Source organism: Plasmodium vinckei, assembly GCF_900681995.1.
Source record: "Plasmodium vinckei vinckei genome assembly, chromosome: PVVCY_02".
Lineage (NCBI taxonomy): Eukaryota > Apicomplexa > Aconoidasida > Haemosporida > Plasmodiidae > Plasmodium > Plasmodium vinckei.
The window spans coordinates 124,780-151,768 of NC_051294.1; the positions used below are offsets into that span (position 1 = coordinate 124,780).

Sequence of the window (26,989 nt, forward strand, 5' to 3'; positions counted from 1 at the left end):
TTTTTTTTATTATTTTTTAATCCATTTGAATTTTCCATATATTTATTTATATTATTATCACATTTGTCACATATATTGTTTTTGTAATTTTTTTTTATTTGATCTCTTAAAAATTTACCATATAAAAAATAGCAAAAGCACAATATAGCAATGCCTACTACGTCAAATAAGTAGTTTCATAAAATATGTATTATATTTATTTTATTTTCGAAAAAAAAAAAATGTATTAAAATTATATGAACAAACACCTAATTTTCTGATTTTTTTTTTTTTTTTTGGTGATTTATAATACTTGTTTAAAATAAAAAAATAAAAATGGCTAGTTATCAATTTTTTAGTTATATAGATTTATACAAAATTAATAATGTCAATCTAGATCCTTTTACTGAAATATTTAATGATGAATTTTATTTGAAATACCTTTATAAATGGCCACATATGAACATTATTACAAGGGAAATGGATGATCATATCAGCGGATATATTATAGGTATGCAAATAATAACCTCAAAACCACCTGACCATGTTCATATGTACATGTAAAAAATGGGAGTAAATTTTTTGGAGAATTTTATACCCAATTTATGTGTGTGCGAAAATCCATATCCTCTATAAAACATCGTTATAAGCCTGAACTAGCCAAAGATAAACTAACCACATTTTATTTGAACTTTTTTTTTTTTTATAGGAAAAGAAGAAGGTCTAGATAAGGAATACCATGGACATGTAACGGCATTATCCATTGAAGAGGACAGCCGACGAACTGGAAAAGGTATTGATTTAATGAATGAATTTGAAAAAATATCGAATAATGTTCATAAGGGATATTTTGTAGATTTATTTGTTCGTGTCACAAATGAACCAGCAATAAATATGTATAAAAAATTAGGTTATATTGTTAATGAAGAAATTGATAATTATTATTGCAATAATGAAAGTGCCTTGGATATGCGAAAATATCGTAATGGGTAACTTGAATAATAAAAAAGGGAAAATAATACATGACATAATTAATAAACAAACATATAAAGGGGACGTGTGTGTGCATAAATATGACACTATAATCAGGATATCCCCTATATTATTTTCTTTCTCTTTACTTGTTTATTTTTGTTGTAATATTTTCCATAAGTGTACCTTTGTGATGGTGAGAATATATGTATATATTACCCACCTTTTATTTTACACATAATGACAAATTATGTAATATTATGAACGTACATATAATTTATGTATTTTTTTTTTTAATGCTACCATAATTTCATTATATTTTATTCGTATAATTAACTTATTTTAATTTATTTTTTTTGAATTTTAAAACTTTTATTTAAAAAAATACATATATAACATTGTAGAATGATACATATGAATGTTTTCAACTCCTTTTTTATTTTGTGCGGATTTACATAATATATCAAGTATTCGCATAAATATTTTGAAAAAAAAAAAATATATATATGAATAGAAAATACAAAGGTTAAAGGACTTATTATTTTATTTATGTTGGTATGCATAATATATAAACGTAAATATACACATGTATGGATATTCTTTTGAGAAAATTACAAGCAAAGTACTATAATACGTTTAAATAAAACATTTTAAACCACCATAGGCTTAGCAAATGTGCATGCATATATATAAAATATTTTCCAATAATGCATATATACATTCTCTTATTTTCTTTTCACTTTAATCAAAAAAAATAGCTTCATTAAGCATGGTAAAAAAAATATTCTATTAAAAAAAGAAAAAAAAAACACACACACAATATCAAAGATAAAAACAAAATAAAACACTACCCATTTATATTCATAAATACGCGATAATTTTAAAGAATAAAATTTTCATTCTCAATTTATCGAAAGTTATCCCTCAATATATGTACTGTATACATACTATATAAATACTAAAACGACAAATCACAATGGAAAACCTTCCTATAAATCTTAAAAGCCTAAAAATAAATCATGGATCTGTTCGAAGACTTTTTAAGGAGTTATGCTATTATGAAAAAGAAGAACAGGAATTAAAAAATAAATTAAGTAGCGCCAAGGTTCGTTATACATATTCTCTAATTAGTTAATACTAAAATAATAGATACATTTTATTGACAAAATTAACTTAACTTATTTAAATTTGTCTTATAGAAAAGTAGCTATATCTTATTTTTCGATATTTATTCATTTTTTTTTTTAATATTTTATGTAGGATGAAAATAAATCATCAAATCAGATTGCCAGCGCTGATGAGATTTTACAAGAAACAATACGAGTACTTGCACACACAAATGGAAATTTCCAAAATAGCCTTAAAAAATTAATTGAAATAATTAATACTAAATTTGGAACTATTCTCGAAATAAATGCCAAAAATATAGCATTTCGTTCAAATTGTTCTGAAGAAGATTTAAAAGAAAAATGTGGAGAATTATATGAAGACATTTTTAAAGAAGTTAATGCAATTAATGAAACTTTACAAAAGATTTTCGAACATATTAAGGATATGACATTACCTATTTGCAACCCTAACATTACTAATAATACAGTTACACCAAGAGAAAATTGTGTAGAAATATAAAGACAAAAAAAAAAAAATGAAACTTAACTTTTTTTCATATAATTAATATATTTCCGTATATCTTATAAAATTCTATTATATTGTTTATTTTTTTTACTTTTCGAATTTGTACATATTTCCTGAATTATTATTTATTCATTATATACCTACCCCTCGTCCGCATTCTATTTTTACTCAAATTTTCTCATAACGCACTAACAAAATTAAAGAGCAATTGCTAGACAAAAAATATGTTTTTTTTTTATGATCAACCTAGTCATATAATTCAGTTCTCATTATAAATGCCGACATTTTAAATGTAATAATAATAAAGAAAAAAAAAAGTTAGCAAAAATATAAAATAAAGCTAAATAGGCCATGCATATATTTGAGTGTACAACATAAAAATATAGCACAAATTAAAAACATTTTTTTATGCCAATTTAATTTTCATAGTGTTGTAGTTTTTACATTATTATGGGTTTATACTTTTGCTTAAATTTTTGTTTGTATTCCTCCTAATTTTCTTTATCCTTTTTCAAATTTACATGCATTTTTTAAAATTAAAACAACTCTGTATATTGGGAATAATAAAATATGCACGTACAGGACATGAACTAATATACATACACGTATATACACACACATATATGTATCCAATTATTACCTAATACTAATTTAAAAAAAATGTGTGCTTATTTTTATTTTTTGTAATAAATGAGAACAATATTATAAGTATAGGAAGAAAATACAAAAAAAGGTAATGAACAAGGTAGACAAATTAAAAAGAAAAGAAATCACTATAAGTAGCGAAATTAGAAAACGCCATATTTTCCAAAAATATATGAACAGTTCAGGCAAATTAAATTAAAAAAAAAAAAACTCCCCAAAATAAACCCAATTTAGCTAAGTGAAATAAATATCTAACCAAAATTAATTTAAAAAAAAAAAAAAAATGGGGACTAATGTAATAATAAAAACAAATGGAAATGGAATTTTTCAAATAATCGAGAATATCAGGAATTATCCACAAACGCCTGTTTTCACTATAGAAGATAAATTTCCTATTTTGAATTATTTCACATTTTCATGGTTAGCAAATAATTATTCCTTTTACAATTTAAGAAAAGAAAAAGTAAAATATACACACATGTATGTTTCACATTGTGCCATCTATGTAACTATGATGTTGTGGACACCCATTTTTGTTTACATAAATTTTCATTTATTTCATTTTTGACAATTTTAGGGAAAGACAGTTTACCCCTTTTGGGTTTATTAAATTTGTACATGAGAAATATTTTATCGCCCCAGCTTTTGTATTGATATATATTTTAATTTGTAAGTATGGCCATACATTTATGAAGAATAAAAAAGAAATAAAATTAAAGTGGATAATAATAATATGGAATTTTTTATTATTTTTTTTTAATATGATAGTAACTATTAAATTATTACCAGTATTTATTTATATAGTAAATAATTATACAATAAATGGTTTATTAGCAATTCCTCCAATATATGTGTGTGGTTTTGGATCAGTTGGGTTATGGATATGTTTATTTATTATATCGAAATATGCTGAATTAGTTGATACAATATTTTTAATTTTAAAAAAGAAAAAAATAACATTATTACATTGGTACCATCATTCAACTGTTTTATTATACACATGGGATACATATTTTGTTGAATTACCAGCTGGATTTATTTTTATATTAATAAATGCATTTGTACATACCTTTATGTATTTCTATTATTTATTAGCAACAATATATAATAAGCCATTGAAATGGAATATTTTAGTTACTATAATTCAAATTCTACAAATGATTTGTGGTATAGTATTGACTATATATTGTTTATACATATCTTATATTTATAAATATAATAATAATTGGAATATTAATTTAATTCAAGAACTAGGAAATAACTTTTCTTTTCAGTATGGACATTATATATCTAAAAAAAATATTTTTTTTGCATGTCTCATGTATTTATCATATTTTTATTTGTTTACTAACTATTTCCTAAACAGATATACTTCGGGTATACAAAAAGATTCTTTATTTCAGAAAAAAAAAACTTAAAACATAATTACATCAATTTTATTTTCCAACTTCATTTGGCATATCAACTTATGCATTTCTTGCTTCGTTTTTTATTTCTAATTTTTTTTTTTCACTTTTTATTTCAACTTTTTTTCCACCAATTAACGTCCCATGCATTAACATTGTCATATACTGAAAAACCGATTACCCAACTTGCAAATAAAAATGAAACTTAAATTTATAAAAATAAATTATCCGTTATAAATTTTATAAACATATAAACGAACTATGCACATTTAAAATAGCTATACATAACAAAAATGTAAACCCTCGTTATAAGTGAAAATACTAAATACTTTTACAATTGAGAGCTAGCCTTTTTCTTTTCCTTTTCTTTTTTAAATATATATTTTTTTATTTAAAAAAATCATTTTTTAGTTTTTATTCATAATAATGAATGGCTACTTGTTTAAGCTTAGCTTATAACGACAAAACGTAATACCATCTAACTAGATAGTTCCAAAGTTTGTCACATCAAAGTTTGGCACTTCAAAGGTTGACAGTTCAAAGCTCGACACTCCAAACTTACCTAATCACGAAAACATTATCTATCCCCACCAACTAAATGACAACTCCAAACCCAACTCAAGGAATTAATTTACTTAATGCAAATGTGGCAAGTAAAGAAAATAAATCTGAATGGCTTTTATACCCCCAAGATAGTTACGAATTTAATATAGATGAAAAATTAAAAAAGAAATTTATAATAGATACTGAAAAATATAAAAAACGGATAAACTCTTATAATAAGAATGGGATTAGAAATACAGTCATAGCAATTTTATTATGCCATCGACATGAATATCCTCATTTATTATTATTACAAAATTTAGCAACTCAAGAATATTTTTTTTTAGGAGGTAAATATAATTCATGGGAAAAACCAAGAGATGTTTTAAAAAAAAAATTACAAAAATATATTAATAAAATTAAAGATATACATTTTTCTGTTAATAAATTAAATATAAATGAACAAACTGGAGATGCAAAAAATACTGATGAAATATTTGATGTAGGTGAATTCTTAGGAGAATGGTGGAGAACACAATATGATTCTGTTTATTTATCTTATTTACCTGCACATATAACAAGGCCTAAAGAATGTGCAAGACTATATCAAGTTACAATCATGCCAAAATGTATATTTCATCTACCTCCAGGTTTTACTTTAAAGGCAATACCTTTATTTGATTTAAATAATTGTGGAATTGCAATCAGTGGACTTTCCAGTATATTCTCTCGTTTTAAATTATGCTCCATGGTTCAAGATCAGGATGATCAACTAGGTTAATAAAATCATTATGAACATTTAAATTTTATCGAGCCATTTCATTTTTTTTGTTTTTTTTCACATCTTTCTTTTTTTTACATATTTCATTTTTCCACGTGCCTGTACAAACATTGGACGAAGCGGGGACTAGCCATTTAGAAATTTTCAAATGGATGTCAAACTGAATGTCTCATCCTTCACTCTTTAACAATTTGCACCGCAAGCATAGTGGTTTGAAAAGTTCCACAAGAGTATTGAGATTCTAAGCAAGTAGATGTAAATATAAGTTTGTTGTCATTTATTTGTATATTTTTAATACCTACATAATATTCATTTGGTTTTAAATCAACATTTTTAATTATTGGAATTCCATTTATTTCTATAAAATTTTTTTGAATCGTATCAAAATATATATTTCCTACAAGAACTTGAATTAAATAATTCCCGTTTTCATAAACTTTGAATGACCAATAATTTGATTCACAAGTTAGTTTACTTACACATTGCTCATTTGTAGATGCAGGTGGAAATATAATACCATCAGAATACATTATATTATGAAAGAAATAATTTATGGGTTCTATTTTACTTCTAATATCATTAATATCTACATTGTTTTCTCTTCCTTTTACATCTAATAAATTATTTGAATCAACTTTTCTTTTCCAACCATATCCATAATTACCATAATCAATAAATATATCACCAGTGTCAACTAAAAATTTATTAGGAATATTTAAATCTTCTTTATTTTTAAAAACAATTGAATAGCTATTTGGCATTGAGTAATGTAGTGAAGATAGATCATTAATTTTTGTAGAAACAATTTGCGAGATTGAAAATGATAAAACTTTATTTTGGTCTTCTACATATTTATTCATAGATAATACATTATTTTGTAACTTTCCAACAAAATTAGATCCATTTATTTCTTTTATCATAAGTAAAAATTTACATTCTTCTTCATATCTGTTTAAACTATTTACATCTGTCTTATTTCCATTTTTTAAACAAATGCCTGAATGAACTGCTGCCTTACATATTGGAGAATCTAAAGAATATAGATCAGATCCATATACGGTTTTATTATTTGATTCTACATCTTTAATACAATTATATGGACATGAAACAATAAATTTATCACCATAAATTAAAGGAACAACATCTGGGATATCATTTAAAGTGTCATTACAATCTAGTACATCTATTATAGCATGATGATTCATGTACTCGTTATTTAGTATATTACATGAATTTCCAATTAATTCAAAAGATCCACCAGTTTCTAAATTATTAACAAACATATCACGTATTTCAATTTTTACAGATGTAGTAATAATTGGATGTTCAAATTTTTTTGTATTATATTCTATATTAGATGTATAAAAGATTGGAACTAATACTTTTGTATCATCAAAGTGTAATAATATTTCTGAAGGCCATGTTAATATATTATCTTGTGGTTTAAATCGAAATTTATTTATTTGAACAGGCTTTTTAAAATATATTATTATATATTCACCTATAGAATTATTAACAGTTTTCCAAATATTATGTTTTTTATCTATATGGTAAGTACTTAAGCCAGACATACAATTAAATTCTTTTGATATACTTGATGATTCAACACATTCTTTAAAATTATTATTCTCAGGAGACGATAATATTTCTTCTTCTCCACTACATATGGTTGGTAATATTTTCCGTTTTTGTATAAATAATATAAATGGTATATTTTTTTTATTATTAAAATTAATATATGTTTTATTTTTGATCGGTATAAACCATATTTTTAATTTTCTTTTTTCTTTACTATTTATATTTAATAGGTCAATTATATCATTTGTACTTTCGATTTTAATTATAGATTCATTGGTCCATACTAATGGGAATTCTTTATCAATTGGTGATGCAATATATAAATTTGAATTTGCACTTACTTCTAATGAAAAAGAATCAAATTTGGGTTCTATAAAAGTTCTTAATAGATGTAAATCATTATATCTTGTTTTATTTGAAATATTTTCAATTATCCAATCTGTTTCATTTTTATATGTCATCTCATTTACATCTAACAATCCTATATCAAATAATTCAGGATCAACAGAAGAAAATCGAGAATTTGAAATAAAATTTTCACTATATAAATAATTCGATCCAATCTCTTGTTCATTTATTCTACTAGATTTCCATAATAATTTAAAATAAGATGATTCACCTTTTTCATATTTTAAATTTGATAGATGAGAAATTTCAATAACTATTTTATTTTTTTCACCCCCTGTTAATTCAATAGGACCAGACATTCTTTTTGATACATTATTTATTTCATTGTCTAGTTTGTAACGAATTTTATTATCTTCTTCATTCTTTTCTGTTTTTATCTCATCAATATTGTTACTACTATTTATATGTCTAATAACTTCTTCAAAGTCTTTTGTAATAATAATTTTATTATTTATTAATACTCGAAAAGAACAATCACTATTGACTATAAATGTGTATATCCCACTAGTTGGTGCTAATAAATATCCTTCATATCGAATCGAATATTTATAAGGAGATAATAAATTTTCATATGGTGATTTATTATTATATATAAAATTTATATTTTTTATTATTTTTGAAATTATTGGTACTCCTTCAAAAAATGCATTATTAAAATATAAAACTTTTAATCCATCTGTAATTAATTCATTTTCATATCCTTTTACATTTTCACATATTTCATCAGATTCTTTTAAATTTTCTTTTTCTTTTTTTATATCTTCATCTAGCTTTTTAATAATTTTTTTACTATTTTCTAACTCATTAGAATTATATTCTATTTTATTTATAGAATCAGAAGCTTTGCTTATCCAATCATCTATTTTATTAATCCTTGAATTTATTAATTCATGTTTACTACCACATAATATATCATATTTATGTGTCATACTATTTACTCGTAATTTTAAACTATTTAATCTATCATTCAATCTATCTGCTTCTAATGATTTACCTTCAAACATCCTCTTTGCATCTACTCTTATTCTGTCGTAGTTTATTGCATCTGCGCAGTAGTCCCAGTCCCTCTCGCCTTTCCCAAGCAGCTGCACTTCGACGTAGCACCATTCCTTTCCTGAAAAATAAGAAGAGGAACAAACATGTAGTCAAAAAGCTAGATGAGTAAACAAAATATAGTAGGGCAAACGAATGTGACGTACCGGTGGTCCCATCGGGGGATGTCGCATTTGCGCAGTCGGTGTAAGTTTGATCGTCGTGTAAAAATGCAGCAGCACAAAGTCTGCCATCCAATGTTTTTCTATGCTGCTGTCTAAACTCTGTTATTTTTTCTAACGAATTTCCTTGTTCTTTTGAACATACTAAAATGGATGTAACCACCAAAAAAATGAATATTATGCAACTCCACTTTTTCATAACGTCTTATTTAAAATTGAATGAAAAATGTTTGGAAGTAAACAAATTAATATTATAAATATAAATACAATAAAAAATATAACAAATATAAATAAATAAAATACAAATAAAAATATATCTCTATAATTTTCTCTTTTGGAAATATAACTCTCATTCATATTACATATACTATAAAAATAAATACACACACAAATATGTCAACTATTATATAATAAACATAATTTTTATATTATATATTCTTAATCTTTTTTTTATACTATTAATCAAAAAAATATCATAAAACATAAACTTAAAAATGTTCTATAATTACATTTTTTTAAATGTGTCTTACAATTAAAATATAATTGGACAATAACTTTTCAATACTCTTAATCAAAATACAATAACAAATAAAAATAACCTATTTTCAAGTAATAATATTTATAAGTTACGATATTGTAACAACATTTGAAAGATTCAAATTATTTTACATAGACAAGAAACAAGTTTATTGCTAAAAAAAATTGAATAACCTCATTCAATCTCTTATATTGTATATCCTTAAATTGTGTTTCCTTTTTAATACTATAATACCCTTGTTTTAGCTAGTTATATTTATTATTTTTGTCTATACACACACATATAACTTATCTATAACAACATACTGTATATACAGATACTCAAATAGTATATACTTGTTTACTTACATTCTATATTTAGTAAATACAAAATTTCATTTTATTTATTTTATTCTATATTTATCTAATAAATCAGAAAACGATCAGAATATTTTTGTCCCCCCTCCCAATGAGACTTAATAAAAAAAATTTATCATTCAGTTCATTATTTAGTCAAAATTTTAATTTAAAAGGATTATAAAAAATGTGTTAATTTGTTTTTTTTCCTCTTTAATTCAAATGAAGTCAATAAAAAAAAAAAAACATATAACTTTTAAAATGGACATATGCACACAAAAAAAAAACATGTATAACATTACAAAAAAGAAAATATACTTAATTTTGTAAATGCTTTAAAGACAGTAAATAACAATAAAAAAAATATATCTTATGCGGATTTGTTACGAACATGTATAGATACATATTAATTTTTTAAAACATTGCAAATATAGTAAAGGATAAAACGAATGTGATAATATATGATATAAATTTCTCATGTGTGCCTCAACATTTTTTATTTCCTTTTTATACAAATATGTTGGGAAATATATACAAATACATGCATTGGATTAATTATTTAATTACTCATTCATAATAATAGAATGTCATAGTAATCGAATTTTATGTGGTAAAAAAAAACAAATTTACATACTATCTCTAGGGCATTCTTGATCAAAATTAAAAACGGTTTTAACTTGTCCTTCGTCATAATATTTAGTAACTTCATATGGTTTGAATTGTTCTTCAAAGTCAGTACATTCACATGGATCTACTCTAGTAATAAATGCATTACTCCATTCTGAGTTAGCTTCACCCTTTACTCTTCTTCTAAATACTTTAGGAGAAGTTTTAATAGGTATACATTGGAAAGCATTGTTATAAGCAAATAAAGCATTTGAAACAGCTAAAACACCTGGGTCAATTCCATTTTGCATTTCAGGTCCATACTCATTACCATTTACACATATTAATGGTTGGTTCATAGCATTTGAATTAGAACTTTCTAATAATCTATATTGGTTATCTTGATATTGTTGGCAATTATCATCATTATAATATTGTGGGTGATTTTCATAACCCTCAGAATTCATACCTGTATTATCATATATATTTTCGTGTGACATACTCATTTTTAAATTATTTGATGCTTCATAAAAGTTTGAAGAATTTTTTGTACACTTCAAATTTGTGTTGACGTAAATTTGCTTGGAAGGAAAAATTATACTGTTATAAGATAAAAAATCTATATCCTTAATAGTTTCTTTTTTTTCAAAACTATATCTTTTTCTCGATGTTGAAAAAAGAATCTAAAGTTTAAAATTATTTTAGAAAATATTAATTTTTTTTATATATTTTTTATTTATATATAATACTTATTTAATTATACTCTATAATAATAGTAAAATCAATTCAATTTTTTTTTAATTTACAATATAATAATTTATTTACATGTAATTATAAATAAAAAGGTTAGTTACTTGTTCATAAATATTTTATATATAAGTTACGAAAAAAAAAAAAAAAAAATAGCTAGTACATGTTAATAAAATTATATGTACATATTTTTTTTTTGTGTGTGTGTGTGTGGTTGCGTACAAATTGCCTTACAACATAGTTACATTATTACGTAGTATTATATATATTGTTGTTGTTTTTAATTTTTTTAATTTTTTTTAATATATATATTTTACTAATTTTGTTATATAATAACTAATATTGGTTTATATTATTATTTTTTTATTTTTTATATTTTTTAAATATATTTCTTAAAATAACATATTAAATAGGGAAAACCATAAATAAATTAATTACTTCAAATTTTATTAAAATTTGTTACGATTAATATGTACCTTCATTTTTAAATACGCCTTGAAAGTAAATAAGTTAGAGAGGAAGTATAAGCTATTTTGTTAATACACTCAAAGGGTGCAATATTCTTGAATGCCCACAAGAAGGTATACCATAAATAAATATATGATATATTCGATCGGTTGTAAGTTCTACAAATTAAAAAAAATTATAATAATACATGTATAATCCGGGTTTACAATTTTATATACTAAATTAATTTCTTAACTTTGATACCTGACAATTAAAAAAAGGAAATAATAAATGAAAATATCGTGTTTTCCAATTGCCCCTATAAAAAATTATTGCTAAAATAGATAGCTATAATTCATAATTTTGAGAAGGGTAAATATTTAAAAGTGATGGCTGGAAATGTGAACAAAATGGGGAATGGAATACTATAATAATAATTTTTTTTTTTCATTTCAATATTCATAAAAATTGCTATTTCACAAACTATATAAATACATATGTTGCTTATTCATATGCTAATCGTGTGCTAATGAAATTAAAAAATTATAATTAAAAAGTATTAAAAACGAAAAAAAACATCATAAAAAGTTGATACAAAAAATTAGCTATATGAAAAAAAAAACTATACACACATTTTCATTTTTTTACATGCACATTGTACAAATAATTTTTTTTTACATAGTCATAAAAAAAAAAACGACAATAATTTTTTATTCATACTAAAATTTGCTAAATATCTAGCGAATTTAAAAATTCATATGTGTATAGGCAAATATATAGATAAAATTATTTTAAAATAATATAAATATAGTAATTCCCTAATTATTAGATAAATTATTGACATAGGTATGTATGATTGTGTAGGCTGGCTCATTTTATTTGAAAACTTACACCATTTAGTTAATACATATACAACAAAAATAAGACACGAAAAAAAAATATGTACGTGCATATAATTGTTTAAATATGCAATGAATTTTATGACTGGGTCATGTAAATATTATTGGACATGACTAAAATTAATAAAAATAAAAAATTTTTATGATAAATAATAATACTTATTAAAAGGATATAAATACGTGTCTTTCTATCTTTATGTATATAGAGAGAAAGAAAGAAAAAGATGACCAAGTGTAATGTGCTTATTTTATTTTTATATTCAAAAAACAATTTAATAATCTTTTAATATGTATTAGTTTGGAAAAAAAAAATTATTAAACGCAAATGCATGCTTATGCGAAGCGACAGAAAAAAAAAAATAAAATAATCTTTTTAATAAAACAAAAATATGTGCATACATAATGAATAGTATATGTATCCTTTTATTTGCTAATTAAAGTAAAATTCAAAAAAATTAATATCTTTCTCAAACATATTCGTCTGGTTCCTGATCAACTAGTTCGTCATTTTTTGAGGCGTCTTTTGGCATTAAAGCAATAATCTGCATAAGTCAAAATAAAAAATGTTTAAAGAGATGTGTGCATATGTATCCATATTTATATGAATAAGTATATGCTATTGTATTTTATTACTATTAGTTGAATTCCGGCTACTGCTAGTCCAACAGAAACATTGGATAGATGACTCTGATCATTGTGGGTGAAAAAAAATATGGATATATAGAGAACTGTATATATGTGTGTGCATATAAAACTGTATATATGAAAACTATATTTACCTTCCAGTGAAAATTACTAAAAAACTCGTTAAATGTTATAGTCCTACAAAGGGTCTTCAGATAGTAAAAAAAATAAATATATAGAAATGCCTATACGTGTATAAAATATGATTTATTAGTTGCTATTATTGTTAGTACCGGTATAGATGACTGAGACCTGTCCAATATCGAATAGTGAATATAAGGTGCCATTATTGTATTTAAGCATGCTAAAAAGGTTATTATAAAATAGTAAAGGGAAATTACATAATGAGGTGACGACAAATTAATTTTTTTTTTTTGCATTAATCATTCATATATTTTGTAGCATTTTATATATATTCAAACTAACTTGATAAAACTACTTTAATTGTAAGAACTTTGTCGTATGAACAATTATTTGAAAATTTTTTATATAAAAAGCAATTCAGAAACTTATCAACCGATTGTATTATTAAATAATTATTTATCCCTCGAAAAAATCCATGCATTCCATCATAAACATATGTAAAATGAATTATATCTTTTAGGTCTGAAAAAGGGGGAAATTAATATATATATATGAATTAGCATTAAAATAAAGGATTAAATTTGGTTATTCTTATTTTTGGCATAATGATATAAAGGTATGTGTATCATATTACTTTGTAATAAGGATTTCGTATGATCTTCAAAAATAATTAATTTTGTTGAAATGTTTAGTAGCGGATATGATAATACACAGCTAAGATATTCATAAAAAGTATGATAAAATGATAAATGGAAATTGTCTTTTTTTTTTTTTTTTTTTACAAAATCATTTTCATCCTTTACAAAAATCATATGCTTAACAATATTAAAGTTCATATTGTCGCCAATGAAATTATTTGAATTTTCTTTTTCGCTAAGAAATCTACTTTCACGAACTGCTGTATTTTTTTTATCAATAGTATCTTTTTTTTTCCCCCTTCCTGAAAAGAGAAGCAAGAAAATAAAACTAAGCTGTAACGAATTCACACCAACAAAATTGGTATATTCCATTTTTATGTAACTTATCATGTAAAAGATCAAAGCAAGTAAAATTATAAGCCAAATAAAGTAGCTACATTTTTATATCTTACTAAGTTTTTGAAGTATGTAAAAATGAATGTTCTCGAAAAAATAGTATATTGATTTCCTGTAAAAATAAGGCAAACATGATTCATGTGCATACACATATATATGGATATATGCACATATGGAATAATATGAAATATAATTTTAATGAAATTTTTATCGTTTTACTTTGATACTAGATGAGCCAGCATGGGGACCAACCCACTGTATAATCCCGTTACCCCTTCATTGTTATAAATCTAAAAAAAATCAAACAAAATTCCCATATATAAAACAATAATATGCATTTTCTTTGGTATACTACATATTTTAATAAATAGCTATTCTTTTAAATATAATAATAATTTTTAGTAATAAAAAAATTATTATTTATTACCTGTTGTAAACTATTGATAATATAAATAATATATGTTTTTATATTCAAATTGCTAACATAAATTGGCTGGTTGTACTTAATGTGATCATTGCTAACGTTCAAATATTTGTATAATATACTTCTACATTGAATCTGAAAAATTTTAAAAATAAAATGTTAACTTCATTAAATTGAACTATTTATAATATGTCCATATATGCATGAGTTTACAAAAATATATTCGCTATTTATTTTTCATATGTTCAAATGATTATACTATTCTTCCTGTTTATATATGCAACTTTAATTATCTATTCATTTATGTTTATTAATTTTTTGGTCTAACATTGTATATGGGATAAGAAATTAAATAGAGAGGGGAAATACCTATATCAAATTTTGGTTTTTCGTCATCTATTAAAAAAAAACATATATACATTTAGATCGTAATAATAATGCTATCAATTTTATGAACAAGTCATGTAAAAAATACACCATCCATATAAAAACACACATAATATGCAAATAGTAATAATGTGAACATATGTGTCAGTTTTTAATTTACATTTTTGTATTAGCATTTTATGAGCAATTCTATATTTTATGTATTTCTAAGGATGTTTTACAGGGGGTCTTCGTTGCTAACTCTTCTTGCTTCGTCTTCTTTTTTTTAGCGTTTTTTTTAATTAAGCATATATTCGAAAAAAAATATATGCATTTAAGAAGGTTGCAAGAAAGGATATTATAAAAATGGATGATAAAAAAAACGATATTCAAATATGGTCATCTTTACTTCGATGATACAAGTAAAATGAACAAGTAAACGAGGAAAAACTATTTATTCCCCTATTTTACATATGTTGTACAAATAATAGCTAATAAATATATTAAAATTTATGATATATATTATAATAAATAAACTAAAAATTAAGCAAACCGAACAAATTATAATACAAATATATATATGCGATATAATCCCATTTATTTCGCATATTTTCACAAAATTAAAATGATAAAATATATAGAAATTTCATATTAAAAAAATAATAATAAAATGGAAAAGAAAAATATGTAAAAAATGATCATACATATATATATATAAGCAAAACCTTTAGCTACATTCTTTTTATGTTTCCTTTATTCATTTATTGGGAGGTGTAACAATTAGTCGTTTTCTATGTATCATATCTTTTTTTGTAATATACAAACTCATCATAAATTATTTCATATACTCAATCAAGCATACAAAATAGTTTAAGGAAATTTTTATGCATACAAATAAAAAAAAATTATGTATAACCATACACATATATATAATTATATACATTTTTTACATGCCATGGTCATATATTTTTTGTAAAAATTATTAACAAGTCATACAATAGGGGGAAAAAAAAAGAAAATTTGCAAAATGTAAATCGCTATTTTGTGTGTATTTATGACGAATTATTTATATATGTTCATTACAAAAATAATATGGAGCACAATACATATATATACATACGTATTGGATAATAAATACATTTACATATATATGCAATATATGTATATTTGGTTAATCTTATTCTTGTTTATTTAATTATTGTTCTAATTTAATAAAAATTATTCGATTTTTTTTTTCTACAAATATATATATTTGAAAATATGGTTAATTATTTTTGACTCATAGTACAAAAAGGAAAAAATAAAAATATTTTGAGAGTGATAAAATATAAATAAAAAAAAATAAAAAAAACGATAAAATTTTAAAATACATAAAGAAAAATATGAAAAGTTAAAAAGTTTAAAAAATTAAAAAAAAAAAAACTAAATCAATAAACGAAGACGAAGAAACAAAAAAAAGAACAAAAGGGAAAAGATGAAATTTGTTTTTATATTTATATTTGCAATTATTATATCAACATTTTTTAGTAAAAATATAAAATGCTTTAATGATGTAAATTCAAATGAGCAAAAAAATATACAAGAGCAAAATGATAAGGGGGATAGTAGTACTTCAGCGCAAGGAAACCAAAATCCTGATGAAATAAATGAAGAGCATAATAAAAAAGAGGACAAGCTAAATGAAGACGATGACAAACAATATACCACCGAAACGGACTTAACACATGACAACGATATAATGGATGAGGAATTATACGAATATGATAATAACGAAATTTTTGAAAATGACACAGATTACACAAGGGATGATGAAGAAAAAGACGACCCCCTTCACAATATTGAACAAATGGATAGTGAAGAGAATATAAATAATAGTCCTAAAAAAGAAGAACAAAACAGTAATACTGAAAATGAAGTAAAAAAAAATCCAAACGAAAATGGAAATGATAAATATAATCAAGATTTAATAAATTTTGAAAAAGAGTTTAGAAAAGTTGACGAAGATTCAGGTGATAATATTACAATGGAAGATATTGGTTTAAATTTGAAAAATGATGCTGATAAAAATATGAACAAGTCAGATAAAAATGATGACCTAGCTAACCAAAATGATGACCAAGCTAGCCAAAATGAAAATGCACACAATAAACAAAACATAAACGAAAATAATGATTGGAAAGGAAAAGTATATGCAAAGGAAAATATTCCACATGATTACAAAAATGAAATGCTACTCGGAAAAGAACATGAGTCAATAAAATATTTTTTTGAAATTTTAACTGAAATATTTATTATAATAAAATTAGGTATTATGCATAGATATACAAATTATTTAATTCCATTAAAAAATATAATAATCCATAAAATTTTAAATAAAATAGAATTTATATTTACAACTATATTATGGTTACACAAGTTAGGTAGTGAACATTATCGAGATACATATGGCTTTATATTAATAATATTATTCATATTAGCTTTAAAATATATAATAAAACAAACAACTTTTAAGTTTAAAAAAAAAAAAGATGATGAAAATGGTGTATTTAAAAATAAAAGTAGTGAACATATATATATTGAAAATTTATTAAAAAGAATTTTATATAAAGTTGAAAGAAAAAGTGGATTTGAATTTGAAGATAATAATAATATTGATATATTGCAACATATTTTAGAAAATACGGATAATTTATTAGTAAATAGTAGTATAATAAATAAAGAAAATAAAACAATATATACTGATATGACATCCAATATAAATAATATAGGTGTTTTTACATATGTTTCTACACAAGCTTTAAAAAAAATTAACTATAAAACGGATGTTATAATTAGTGAATTAACAGGAGGTAGACCACATGATTTAGGGGATATTCCAGATGACAACAAAACAGATACTTATCAAAATTTATCAATGAATGAATATGACGAATATGATATAAATAAAATGAAAGATAATTTTATAAATTATAATGAATATGATGAAAAATATATTAACAATAAATTAGGGTATAACATGATGGATAATCATAATGAATTTCAGGATCTTGCTGCAAATTTTGTAAAAAAAAATAATGACTATCCTTTTCCTAATGCCAATAATAATATGATTAGAGTAGATAACATGATATATGGTGAACCTGGTGAAGAAGAAGGAAATGATCATATAGGGGATCCAGTAACTGGTTTGGAAAACCATATAGATAAAAATATTAATGACAATATTGAAGGAAACACTATTAGAAGAAGTATAAATAGTTCGAGTAAAATTTCTGGAAATATTTCCCATTATTCAACAGGACATGTTGGAATGTATGGCGTAATCCCTAATGGCAAAAATAATAATACAAATGATTTTGAAGAAAATGATATTCATTCTTTTCATTTGAAAAAAACGGAAGAAGAGAATCCCAATTCACCATATATGAGTCCCTATTTAAAAGGAAATCAAAAAACAGATTTAATAGAAAGTAACATAAATAATTCAATGTTAAATCAAAACGATAAAACACATAATACTAATGGAATTAATAATTTAGGAAATCCAAATGAAGAAATGGATAATATTAGTTCACCTCCATATCGATATAACCAAAACATTAATAATAATATAAGAGATTCAAAAGAACATATAAATAATTATCCTCCTAATTTTATGCATAATAAAAAACCATCAATTCCTTTGAATGAAAATAATTCAATTCATGACAGTATTCAAGAAAATTATAATTATCATATTCAGGGTGGAGAATCCAGTAGAGGCCCAATAGTACCTGACATGGTCCGAATAATATAATCAAAAAATTAGCACATCTATATATCTACATGTTTATGTATAAAGCTATGCCAAACTCTTATGACTTTACAAATTGCGGCTCCATCTGGTCGTTACATATAAATGCTTTCTATTGATGCATCTTTTGTATTAAATTTATAATTTTATTTTTTTTTTTTATACTTTAGAATAATGAAGAAATAATGACAAGTCCCAATATAATTAGTAACTACGAAAACCGATCAGATTTACCTGTCCAGCCACCAGATTTGGTGAATAATTTATCAAACAATAGTACCTCTTTTTTGAATGAACGAGAAAATGGAATAACAAATTTAGAAAATGATAGTTTTATGAATAAACAAAATACTGTTCCTAACCTTGCACCACGTAATGAATATATTTTTATAAATGTTCTTACACATGTCATATACTCTCAAATATTATAATTACAAATAACAAATCGAAAGCATTGTGAAAAAAACTATTTACTAATTTCCCCAATCGTGCATACATATGCTATTTCTTTATTTTTTGCTCCTTTTCGACAGCCCCCTTTTCTTATGTGACTCCACCACAGCAATGTACTGAAAATATATCAGCACGGACTAGCAAATACCTAACTCAAAGAAAGTAAGAGCTTAAATAAATTACATTAACATACATAAACTATATATATATTTGTTATTCATCTATACACTTATTCATTATTTTTAGGGAACGACAACAAATAGTTGCGACAAAATCTCCTTTTAATTAATAATTTGATTAATTATATATGTGGCTTTACTGATATTTAATTTTTTGTTCTAGCTGGTTTTATTATACAATAAGTTTTATTGTATATGTTTATTATGTACATCCCTAATTTTCAACAAGTTAAAAATTATCATTCCGTACATTTATGTCATTGATTATTTAGTTTCCTATTTTTCAATTTCCTCCACAAGCATATGTATGCATATATATAATATTGTATACATACATATGCATACTTATATTTTTGTGTAGTTTTTTTTTTTGTTTTTCGTATATATATTCTTATTTTAATTTTTTTTTTTAATTTATAAACACTTTTCATTTTGAATTTGATATACCATTTTTTATATAAAACATTTCTATTAATTTTTTATTGTATTTCTTTGGATATATTTATAATCATGAAAGTAATAAAAAAAAATATGTAAATTTATAATTCAAGAAAAGGTATAAAACTATTACAAAGTCAGGTAATAAAACATCGATAAAAAGGTGTAAAAAAAAAATGTTTTCAAGCATTAAAATACATTATAGGTATATAACTTTACGAAAATGTATAAATAAATATAATATTATAGAAAATCATATTTTTAATATACGTTGTATTAATTTTCATAACACAACTAACCATCAAAAAAATGTAAATGAATATTTTGATTATAATGAAGATTATAAATTATTGAAAAGACTTCAAAACAATGATTTACTCGATGTGCTAGATATAAAGGATGATAAAGATGGCTTGAAAATAAAAAAGGTACTGATATTTGTATTAACATGTTCATATATCTAGCTACGAATTTTTATGTACTAACAAATTATATATACATTTATATGTATTATTGTGTATACATCCATCATTCCCACTTATATACTCTTTTTTGTTTTGCAATAACCCACGTTTATTTTTGTTAATTATATACATATGCATTGTGTGGGACTGAGATTAATGGAAGTACAATTTAGTTACTATCAATCCACACATATTTCAAAATATCAGACACATACATTTATTTATTATGACATGATTATCGCTATTTGTTCATATTTTTCCATCGCAGAAATATCTTAAATTGCTTAGGGCATATCACCCCGATACCTATATGAAAGAAAAAAATGAAAAACGAAAGAAAATGAAAGAAGAAATTTTTATTCAAATATATACCAAATATAAAAATTTTAGTAACCAATATGATATCCATAAGTCAAACGATTTCGATGAGTCTATATATGAAAATGAGGAAGATAAAGGTAATAAAAAAAAAAAAAAAAAAAAATAGTTATCTAGCTAAATCTACATTTTGTTCATATTTTTTTTTTAAGAAGAAAGATTAGAAAGATACAAGCGATATTCTGAAGGGAAAAGAAATGACATTAACACCAAGAACATTGAACTGTATATTTTAATAACAATTTTATTAATATTCGTTACAGTTTTTTTAATATGTGCATATCTCCCTTTTAATGCAAATCCCACAAGAGAAGAGTAAGCAAAAATCAGATTAAGAAGAATGTATAATTTTTAGCATATAGACAATTTTACTATCTTTTCCCATTTTATCACTGACTTATTCCATATGCTATTTTTAATTTTTATTTCAGACTTTGCGAAACTGCTGAAACATATGAAAAAGTGCAAATTGTTTCATGTTTTTACAATCCAGTTATGAAAAGATATGAATATCTTTCGTCAGAGTATTTTATTCCTCCTACACCGGAGCAATTATATTACGTTAGTAAAAAAAAAATATATTAAATATGAACGGTTCATAAATTTTACAACATTACATATTAACAATTAAGAAAAAATATATTAAATATGAACAGTTCATAAATTTTACAACATTACATATTAACAATTAAGAAAAAATATATTAAATATGAACGGTTCATAAATTTTACAACATTACATATTAACAATTAAGAAAAAATATATTAAATATGAACAGTTCATAAATTTTATAACATTTCATATTAACAATTAAAAAAATAAATTTAATATTTTATTCCAACACTTTTTATAACACTTTAATTTTATTTTTCCGCGCTTTTTTAAACAGTTTTACAAAAACAACTTCCCCAATTTGGATATAGAAGAGGATATTCTAAATATGAAGCGTTTCGAAATTATAAAGGTAGAAAAATAAATAACACGTGTGTGCATATTTTGCAAATTTATTTGTTTAATAATTTATTCTTTACTAATTTATCAACTTAATTATTTATATATGCGAATGTTTCTTTATGTATATGTATATATAACTTTCTAGTTACCCAAAAACAGAGCGAAGAAATGCAGGTTGGTATATGATTTAAAAACAAACGAACTAATATTTTTAAAAAAAAAAATAAGGAAGAAATTATAAAAACATGAAAGACAAATATGAATACAAAAACACATTAAAAAAAAGTAACACATGAAATATTGTTATTATAAAAAAAATCATAAAATATAATCAATTAAATATAAAGCTAAGATATGCAAAACAAATTTAATTTAAGAAAATATTATTCCGCCAGATAAAGACAAGCGCGCCATGCGCGTTTTATATATTGTTGTTAGTTTATATCAAGCAAGCAACCTGTTTATTTGCTTTGAAAAGTAAATATGCTAGAATATGTGAATAGCTATTATATATAGGCAATTTATATACATATATAAATCTCATATTTATGTGCTCAATGCATATATAATATTAAAAAGAAGTTAATTAAATTCATATGTGTTTTTGTGGATATAAAGCATAACATGCTTTATGTTTTTTTTCAATCTTTTCAATTTTCAAAGCATATGCATAATAATTGAATGTGCTACATATACCATTTATTTTTTTTTTGTGTTTTTATTCAACCGATTTTTTAATATTTAAATAATTTGAAGTAAACAGAACAGCATAAATATAATATTTATCATGTTTAAGCAGCTTCTTCAGCAGGTGCTTCTGCGGCGGCTTCTTCTGCTGGGGCTTCAGCTGCGGCTTCTTCTGCTGTGGCTTCTGCTGCTGCTTCTTCAGCTGGGGCTTCAGCTGCTTCTTCTGTAGCTTCTGCTGCGGCTTCTTCTACTGGGGCTTCAGCTGCGGCTTCTTCTGCTGCTGCTTCTTCTTTAGCTTCTTCAGCTGGAGTTTCTGCTGGAGCTTCTGCTGCAGCTTCGGTTGTTTCTTCTTTTGGTTGTTCAGTAGTTTCAGTTTGGTTTTCAGTTTCGTTGGCTACTTCAGTGGTTGTATTTTCTTCGGCTTGTTTTGGTGTTTCTTCAATTCTTGCTCTTTTTGGTGAGTTAGCTGGGACATCTACAACTTCAGCTGTTGTATCATTGACATTTTTAGTTTCTTCTGCATTTTCTTCACTGACAACTAAATCTGGGATTTTAGCTTGGTGCTTGTCTCCAACATTTATTTTTCCATCAACTTTTGACATATATTTTCTTTTTGCCATCTTATCTATATGTTTGTTTATAGGTTTGACTATAGTTAAGTTAAATTATACAAAGTATAATAAACTATATTAAAAAATGAATATTCTTTTGAATAATTACAAACAAATTATTATATATAAGTATATATACTACTTATTATATGCCTTAAAAAGATTTGAAAATAATTATATTATATATTTTTTTTAAAATGTTACAGAATAATTTCAAAGCTCTTTTATATTATATTATTTGCTTTTATTTTATATTAATAATAATATTTTTTTTTAAAATGTTTTAATTATTATAACTAAAAGAATTAATAATATATTTTATTTAAAACAAAATAATTGAGTTTATAATATTTTTTTTAAATACAATTGAAATTCAAAAAAAAAAAAATTAATCTAAAATTTTTTTAAAATATTTTTAAATACAGTATTTTTTTTTTATTCTTAATTTTATATATATATATATAAATATATACTATTTAAAAAAGCGCTTTAATAATATAACGTATGTATTTTTTTTATTTTCTTTTTTACTGCATTTATTTTAATATATATATATATATGTAGTTAAGAATAAAAAAATTAGCTAAGCCTTTTTTTCTCTATATGCAATTATTTTTTTTTAAAGCTCGTCCCCCCGAAATAATAATAAAATAATATATAAGTATATAGTAAACATAAAAAAAGAAAGCCGACTACTACTACTATAATAAATGCAGTAGCTGCAATAATGCTATATCAATATAAAATAAAAATAAATGAAAGTTTATTATATTCTATTTATTTATAAAGTCGTTATATTAGTATGTATGCAATACGACAACGTCCGTTTATTATTTATAATTGCTTTATAATAATATGTCGTCGTTTGCTGTCAAAAAAAAATATAATAAAAAAAAAAATTAATATATATATAAAAAAATATATAATATGCATATATAATTAATCTTATATATTATATTTGATTGAAGAAGAGACCATTATTTTATTCTATTTATTTGGCAGCCTTTATTCCTTTTATTATATATTTTAATTAGCAAAAAAAAAAAAATATCGCATGTATTTTTTATTATATAATATATTAATCGAATAGGCATGTTATTTTTATGACTTAAAAATTTTTTATATAGAAAAAGCTCGTTATTATTGTATAAAAATAAGGAGGTAAAAATGATAGAAAATGACAAAAATATGACAAAAAATATGACAAAAATATGACAAAAATATGACAAAAATATGACAAAAATATGACAAAAAATTAACATAAAAATGACATAAAAAATGTTATTGTTTTGCCATTTCTTTTGAAAACATTGTTGAAACTTTGACAAATTTATGTAAGCAATTTTTTAACCTAAAATATGAATGAAAACGAAATAAAATATACTAATTAATATGCAGTTTTTATTTAAACTGTTTAAAAATAATGGAAAAAAAACAACAGGATGTCATCGAAAAAAATGAATTAGGTACGCCATTTGATATTATATAGGATTAAAAAAAGGAATAAAAAATATGTACATTTATTTTGTATATAATATATATATAAGTTTACTATTTCATAAGTCTTTCTCTTGTATAAATACAATTCTAAGCTGTTTTATTTATTGTTTCAATTAATTTTAGATAGTAATAATATGACCCAAACAATATATGGGTCTATAATAGCTTCAACCATAACTCGAATTGTTTTATATCCTTTTGATACAATCAAAGTTAATAAGCAAGTCTCTATAATTAAAAATAACTTGAATAGTGCAAATAGTAATATTACTAACCACACTTCATGTTCTAAAAATATATTATCAACAAGGCAACGTCCGTTCCTTTTCTCTTTTATATCACGATTTGGATTTAAAGGATTATACAACGGGTTCATGTATAAAAAATAAAACAAACCAAATGAGCGTCAACATTATTTGTGAACCAACTGTTCACTTTGCAACTGTTCATTTTGCAACTGTTCACTTTGCAACTGCTCACTTTGCAATTGCTCACCTTTTTAATAATATTATTTTTTTACTTTTTTTATTTTGCTCGTTCTTTTATAGTTTCTCGTCGCTCACTACCATCCCAGCAACGAGTTTTTACTTTTGTTGTTATGAATATTTAAAGAGTTTAAAATTTAATAAAAAAATAAATGAAGAAAATAAAAATAATTGGGAAAGTTCGAGAATTTCAAATTTTTTAAATTATTGTTTTTTAGGTATTTTAACTATGTCTATTTATAAAAAATTATGTCTAACAATAAATAAGTAATGTACATACTACCATCTCTATATATGTACATATTTTTATTTACAACCTTTTTAGCAATTTTCTCTGAAGCTATATCTTGCACTATATTCGTCCCAATAGACACTATAAAAGAAAGATTGCAAGTATGAAAAAGAAAAAAAAATAAAATCCATAAAAACAATACCCCAATTAGTTGAAACAATGTTACTCTTTGTTTTTAACTCTATTCATGCCATATTTTCTACTTTTTACTTTTTACCATTGCATCCATATTAAGGCGCAAAAATATTTGGGACTAAAGGAATATACAAATTCATATCAGTTGATAAAAAATTTTATTCACAACGAAGGGATTTCAAGAGTAATCAAAATATGCTCATTACATATTCATGCTTTATTTTCAAAAAAATAAATATTGCTATAAATAATATTGTTCAAATTTTATAATAACATCATACAGCTCTATAGAGGATACACATCGACATGTTTAACATATGGCCTTTTCTGTGGCTCTTTTTTCTTCTTACAAAATGTAAATAAAAAAATAATTTCAAACTAAATAAAAAGTGTTAATATTATTATGATAGCTGCATCATATGATAACCACATTCTATGATAGCATAAGTATATCTTCCAAATTACAAAAAGACTATTATTCTTTGAATTTATATTTTATTTTTTTTTTTTCATCCCCTAAATTAATAACCTATTAGACTGGAACTGATTTAATGAAAACCCTGAAAATCGAGGAATCCGATTTTAACAAGTTTAGTCTAAATTTGGCTTCCTCTTTCATATCTGGAATAATCACATCCCCCTTAGAAATTGTCCGAATAAGGTAACTCTTTTTAATTCTAACAAAAAACATATACATGTGTGAGCTTAAGGTTGAAGACACTATTTTTATCATTTTATATTTTTATAGACTGCAACTGCAAGAAAAGGACAAAACATCCTTTTACTACAAAAACTCTTTTGATGTAAGGAAAAAAAATAAATGCATACTTCATCAAATCAACTTACATACTTATACATATTTTTTCACCATTTCTGATATTTAAAGGGAATAAAAACCTTATGGAGAGAAGGGCAAGGAGGGTTTTTAAATTTGTTCAAAGGAAACCTATACCGATGTTTTTTAGTTTGCTTAAGTATGAGTATGAATGTGACACTCATTGATATGTACAAAAACTTTGCATCAACTAAATAAAACTTAATAAAACAAAATGAACTTTTCTAATCCTTTTAATTTTTATATTGTAAATATAATGCACAGAAATATTTTTACATTATGATATCACAGACCCTTACACCTTATTTGTTTTATTCTTTTTATCGTTACATTAATTTGGTGGGTTAATTCCCCATTTTTTTTTTTATTTCTTCGCAGTATTTTAACTGCAAATTTTTTAACGTTGCATTATTTCATAGTATTTTTGACGTTCTTTTTTTAACTATACAAAAATATA

The 26,989-nt window shown here is 23.4% G+C and overlaps 10 protein-coding genes across 10 annotated transcripts; 6 read left to right on the forward strand and 4 right to left on the reverse strand.

Moving 5' to 3' along the window:
- Positions 1-315: 315 nt before the first annotated feature.
- PVVCY_0200400 (N-terminal acetyltransferase, putative) lies at positions 316-972 on the forward strand (the record flags this gene model as incomplete). The annotated part of the gene is made up of 2 exons (XM_008628176.2): positions 316-490; positions 689-972. The coding sequence occupies 2 exons, from the start codon at positions 316-318 to the stop codon at positions 970-972; spliced, it is 459 nt and encodes a 152-aa protein (XP_008626398.1).
- Positions 973-1,927: 955 nt separating this feature from the next.
- PVVCY_0200410 (tubulin-specific chaperone a, putative) lies at positions 1,928-2,580 on the forward strand (the record flags this gene model as incomplete). The annotated part of the gene is made up of 2 exons (XM_008628175.2): positions 1,928-2,056; positions 2,212-2,580. 2 exons carry the CDS (start codon positions 1,928-1,930, stop codon positions 2,578-2,580), a joined length of 498 nt encoding a protein of 165 aa, XP_008626397.2.
- Positions 2,581-5,235: 2,655 nt separating this feature from the next.
- Positions 5,236-5,961, forward strand: PVVCY_0200420 (cleavage and polyadenylation specificity factor subunit 5, putative; the record flags this gene model as incomplete). The annotated part of the gene is made up of 1 exon (XM_008628173.2): positions 5,236-5,961. One exon carries the CDS (start codon positions 5,236-5,238, stop codon positions 5,959-5,961), a length of 726 nt encoding a protein of 241 aa, XP_008626395.1.
- Positions 5,962-6,137: 176 nt separating this feature from the next.
- PVVCY_0200430 (LCCL domain-containing protein) lies at positions 6,138-9,360 on the reverse strand (the record flags this gene model as incomplete). The annotated part of the gene is made up of 2 exons (XM_008628172.2): positions 6,138-9,061; positions 9,147-9,360. The coding sequence occupies 2 exons, from the start codon at positions 9,358-9,360 to the stop codon at positions 6,138-6,140; spliced, it is 3,138 nt and encodes a 1,045-aa protein (XP_008626394.2).
- A 1,300-nt stretch (positions 9,361-10,660) lies between these two features.
- PVVCY_0200440 (photosensitized INA-labeled protein PHIL1, putative) lies at positions 10,661-11,872 on the reverse strand (the record flags this gene model as incomplete). The annotated part of the gene is made up of 2 exons (XM_037634359.1): positions 10,661-11,323; positions 11,867-11,872. 2 exons carry the CDS (start codon positions 11,870-11,872, stop codon positions 10,661-10,663), a joined length of 669 nt encoding a protein of 222 aa, XP_037490055.1.
- A 1,331-nt stretch (positions 11,873-13,203) lies between these two features.
- On the reverse strand, positions 13,204-15,525 carry PVVCY_0200450 (conserved Plasmodium protein, unknown function; the record flags this gene model as incomplete). The annotated part of the gene is made up of 11 exons (XM_037634362.1): positions 13,204-13,278; positions 13,370-13,423; positions 13,516-13,569; positions 13,654-13,724; positions 13,847-14,026; positions 14,139-14,444; positions 14,595-14,650; positions 14,758-14,828; positions 14,966-15,097; positions 15,291-15,358; positions 15,510-15,525. 11 exons carry the CDS (start codon positions 15,523-15,525, stop codon positions 13,204-13,206), a joined length of 1,083 nt encoding a protein of 360 aa, XP_037490056.1.
- A 1,277-nt stretch (positions 15,526-16,802) lies between these two features.
- On the forward strand, positions 16,803-19,863 carry PVVCY_0200460 (secreted ookinete protein, putative; the record flags this gene model as incomplete). The annotated part of the gene is made up of 4 exons (XM_037634365.1): positions 16,803-19,109; positions 19,292-19,493; positions 19,655-19,736; positions 19,821-19,863. The coding sequence occupies 4 exons, from the start codon at positions 16,803-16,805 to the stop codon at positions 19,861-19,863; spliced, it is 2,634 nt and encodes an 877-aa protein (XP_037490057.1).
- A 504-nt stretch (positions 19,864-20,367) lies between these two features.
- On the forward strand, positions 20,368-22,228 carry PVVCY_0200470 (conserved Plasmodium protein, unknown function; the record flags this gene model as incomplete). The annotated part of the gene is made up of 6 exons (XM_008628167.2): positions 20,368-20,619; positions 20,924-21,113; positions 21,186-21,348; positions 21,465-21,594; positions 21,923-21,997; positions 22,133-22,228. 6 exons carry the CDS (start codon positions 20,368-20,370, stop codon positions 22,226-22,228), a joined length of 906 nt encoding a protein of 301 aa, XP_008626389.2.
- Positions 22,229-22,778: 550 nt separating this feature from the next.
- PVVCY_0200480 (conserved Plasmodium protein, unknown function) lies at positions 22,779-23,294 on the reverse strand (the record flags this gene model as incomplete). Its single annotated transcript, XM_008628166.1, has 1 exon — positions 22,779-23,294. The coding sequence occupies one exon, from the start codon at positions 23,292-23,294 to the stop codon at positions 22,779-22,781; it is 516 nt and encodes a 171-aa protein (XP_008626388.1).
- Positions 23,295-24,708: 1,414 nt separating this feature from the next.
- PVVCY_0200490 (mitochondrial carrier protein, putative) lies at positions 24,709-26,730 on the forward strand (the record flags this gene model as incomplete). Its single annotated transcript, XM_008628165.1, has 9 exons — positions 24,709-24,751; positions 24,909-25,161; positions 25,334-25,488; positions 25,596-25,663; positions 25,798-25,881; positions 25,981-26,052; positions 26,234-26,358; positions 26,446-26,500; positions 26,584-26,730. 9 exons carry the CDS (start codon positions 24,709-24,711, stop codon positions 26,728-26,730), a joined length of 1,002 nt encoding a protein of 333 aa, XP_008626387.1.
- Between the last annotated feature and the right edge of the window lie 259 nt (positions 26,731-26,989).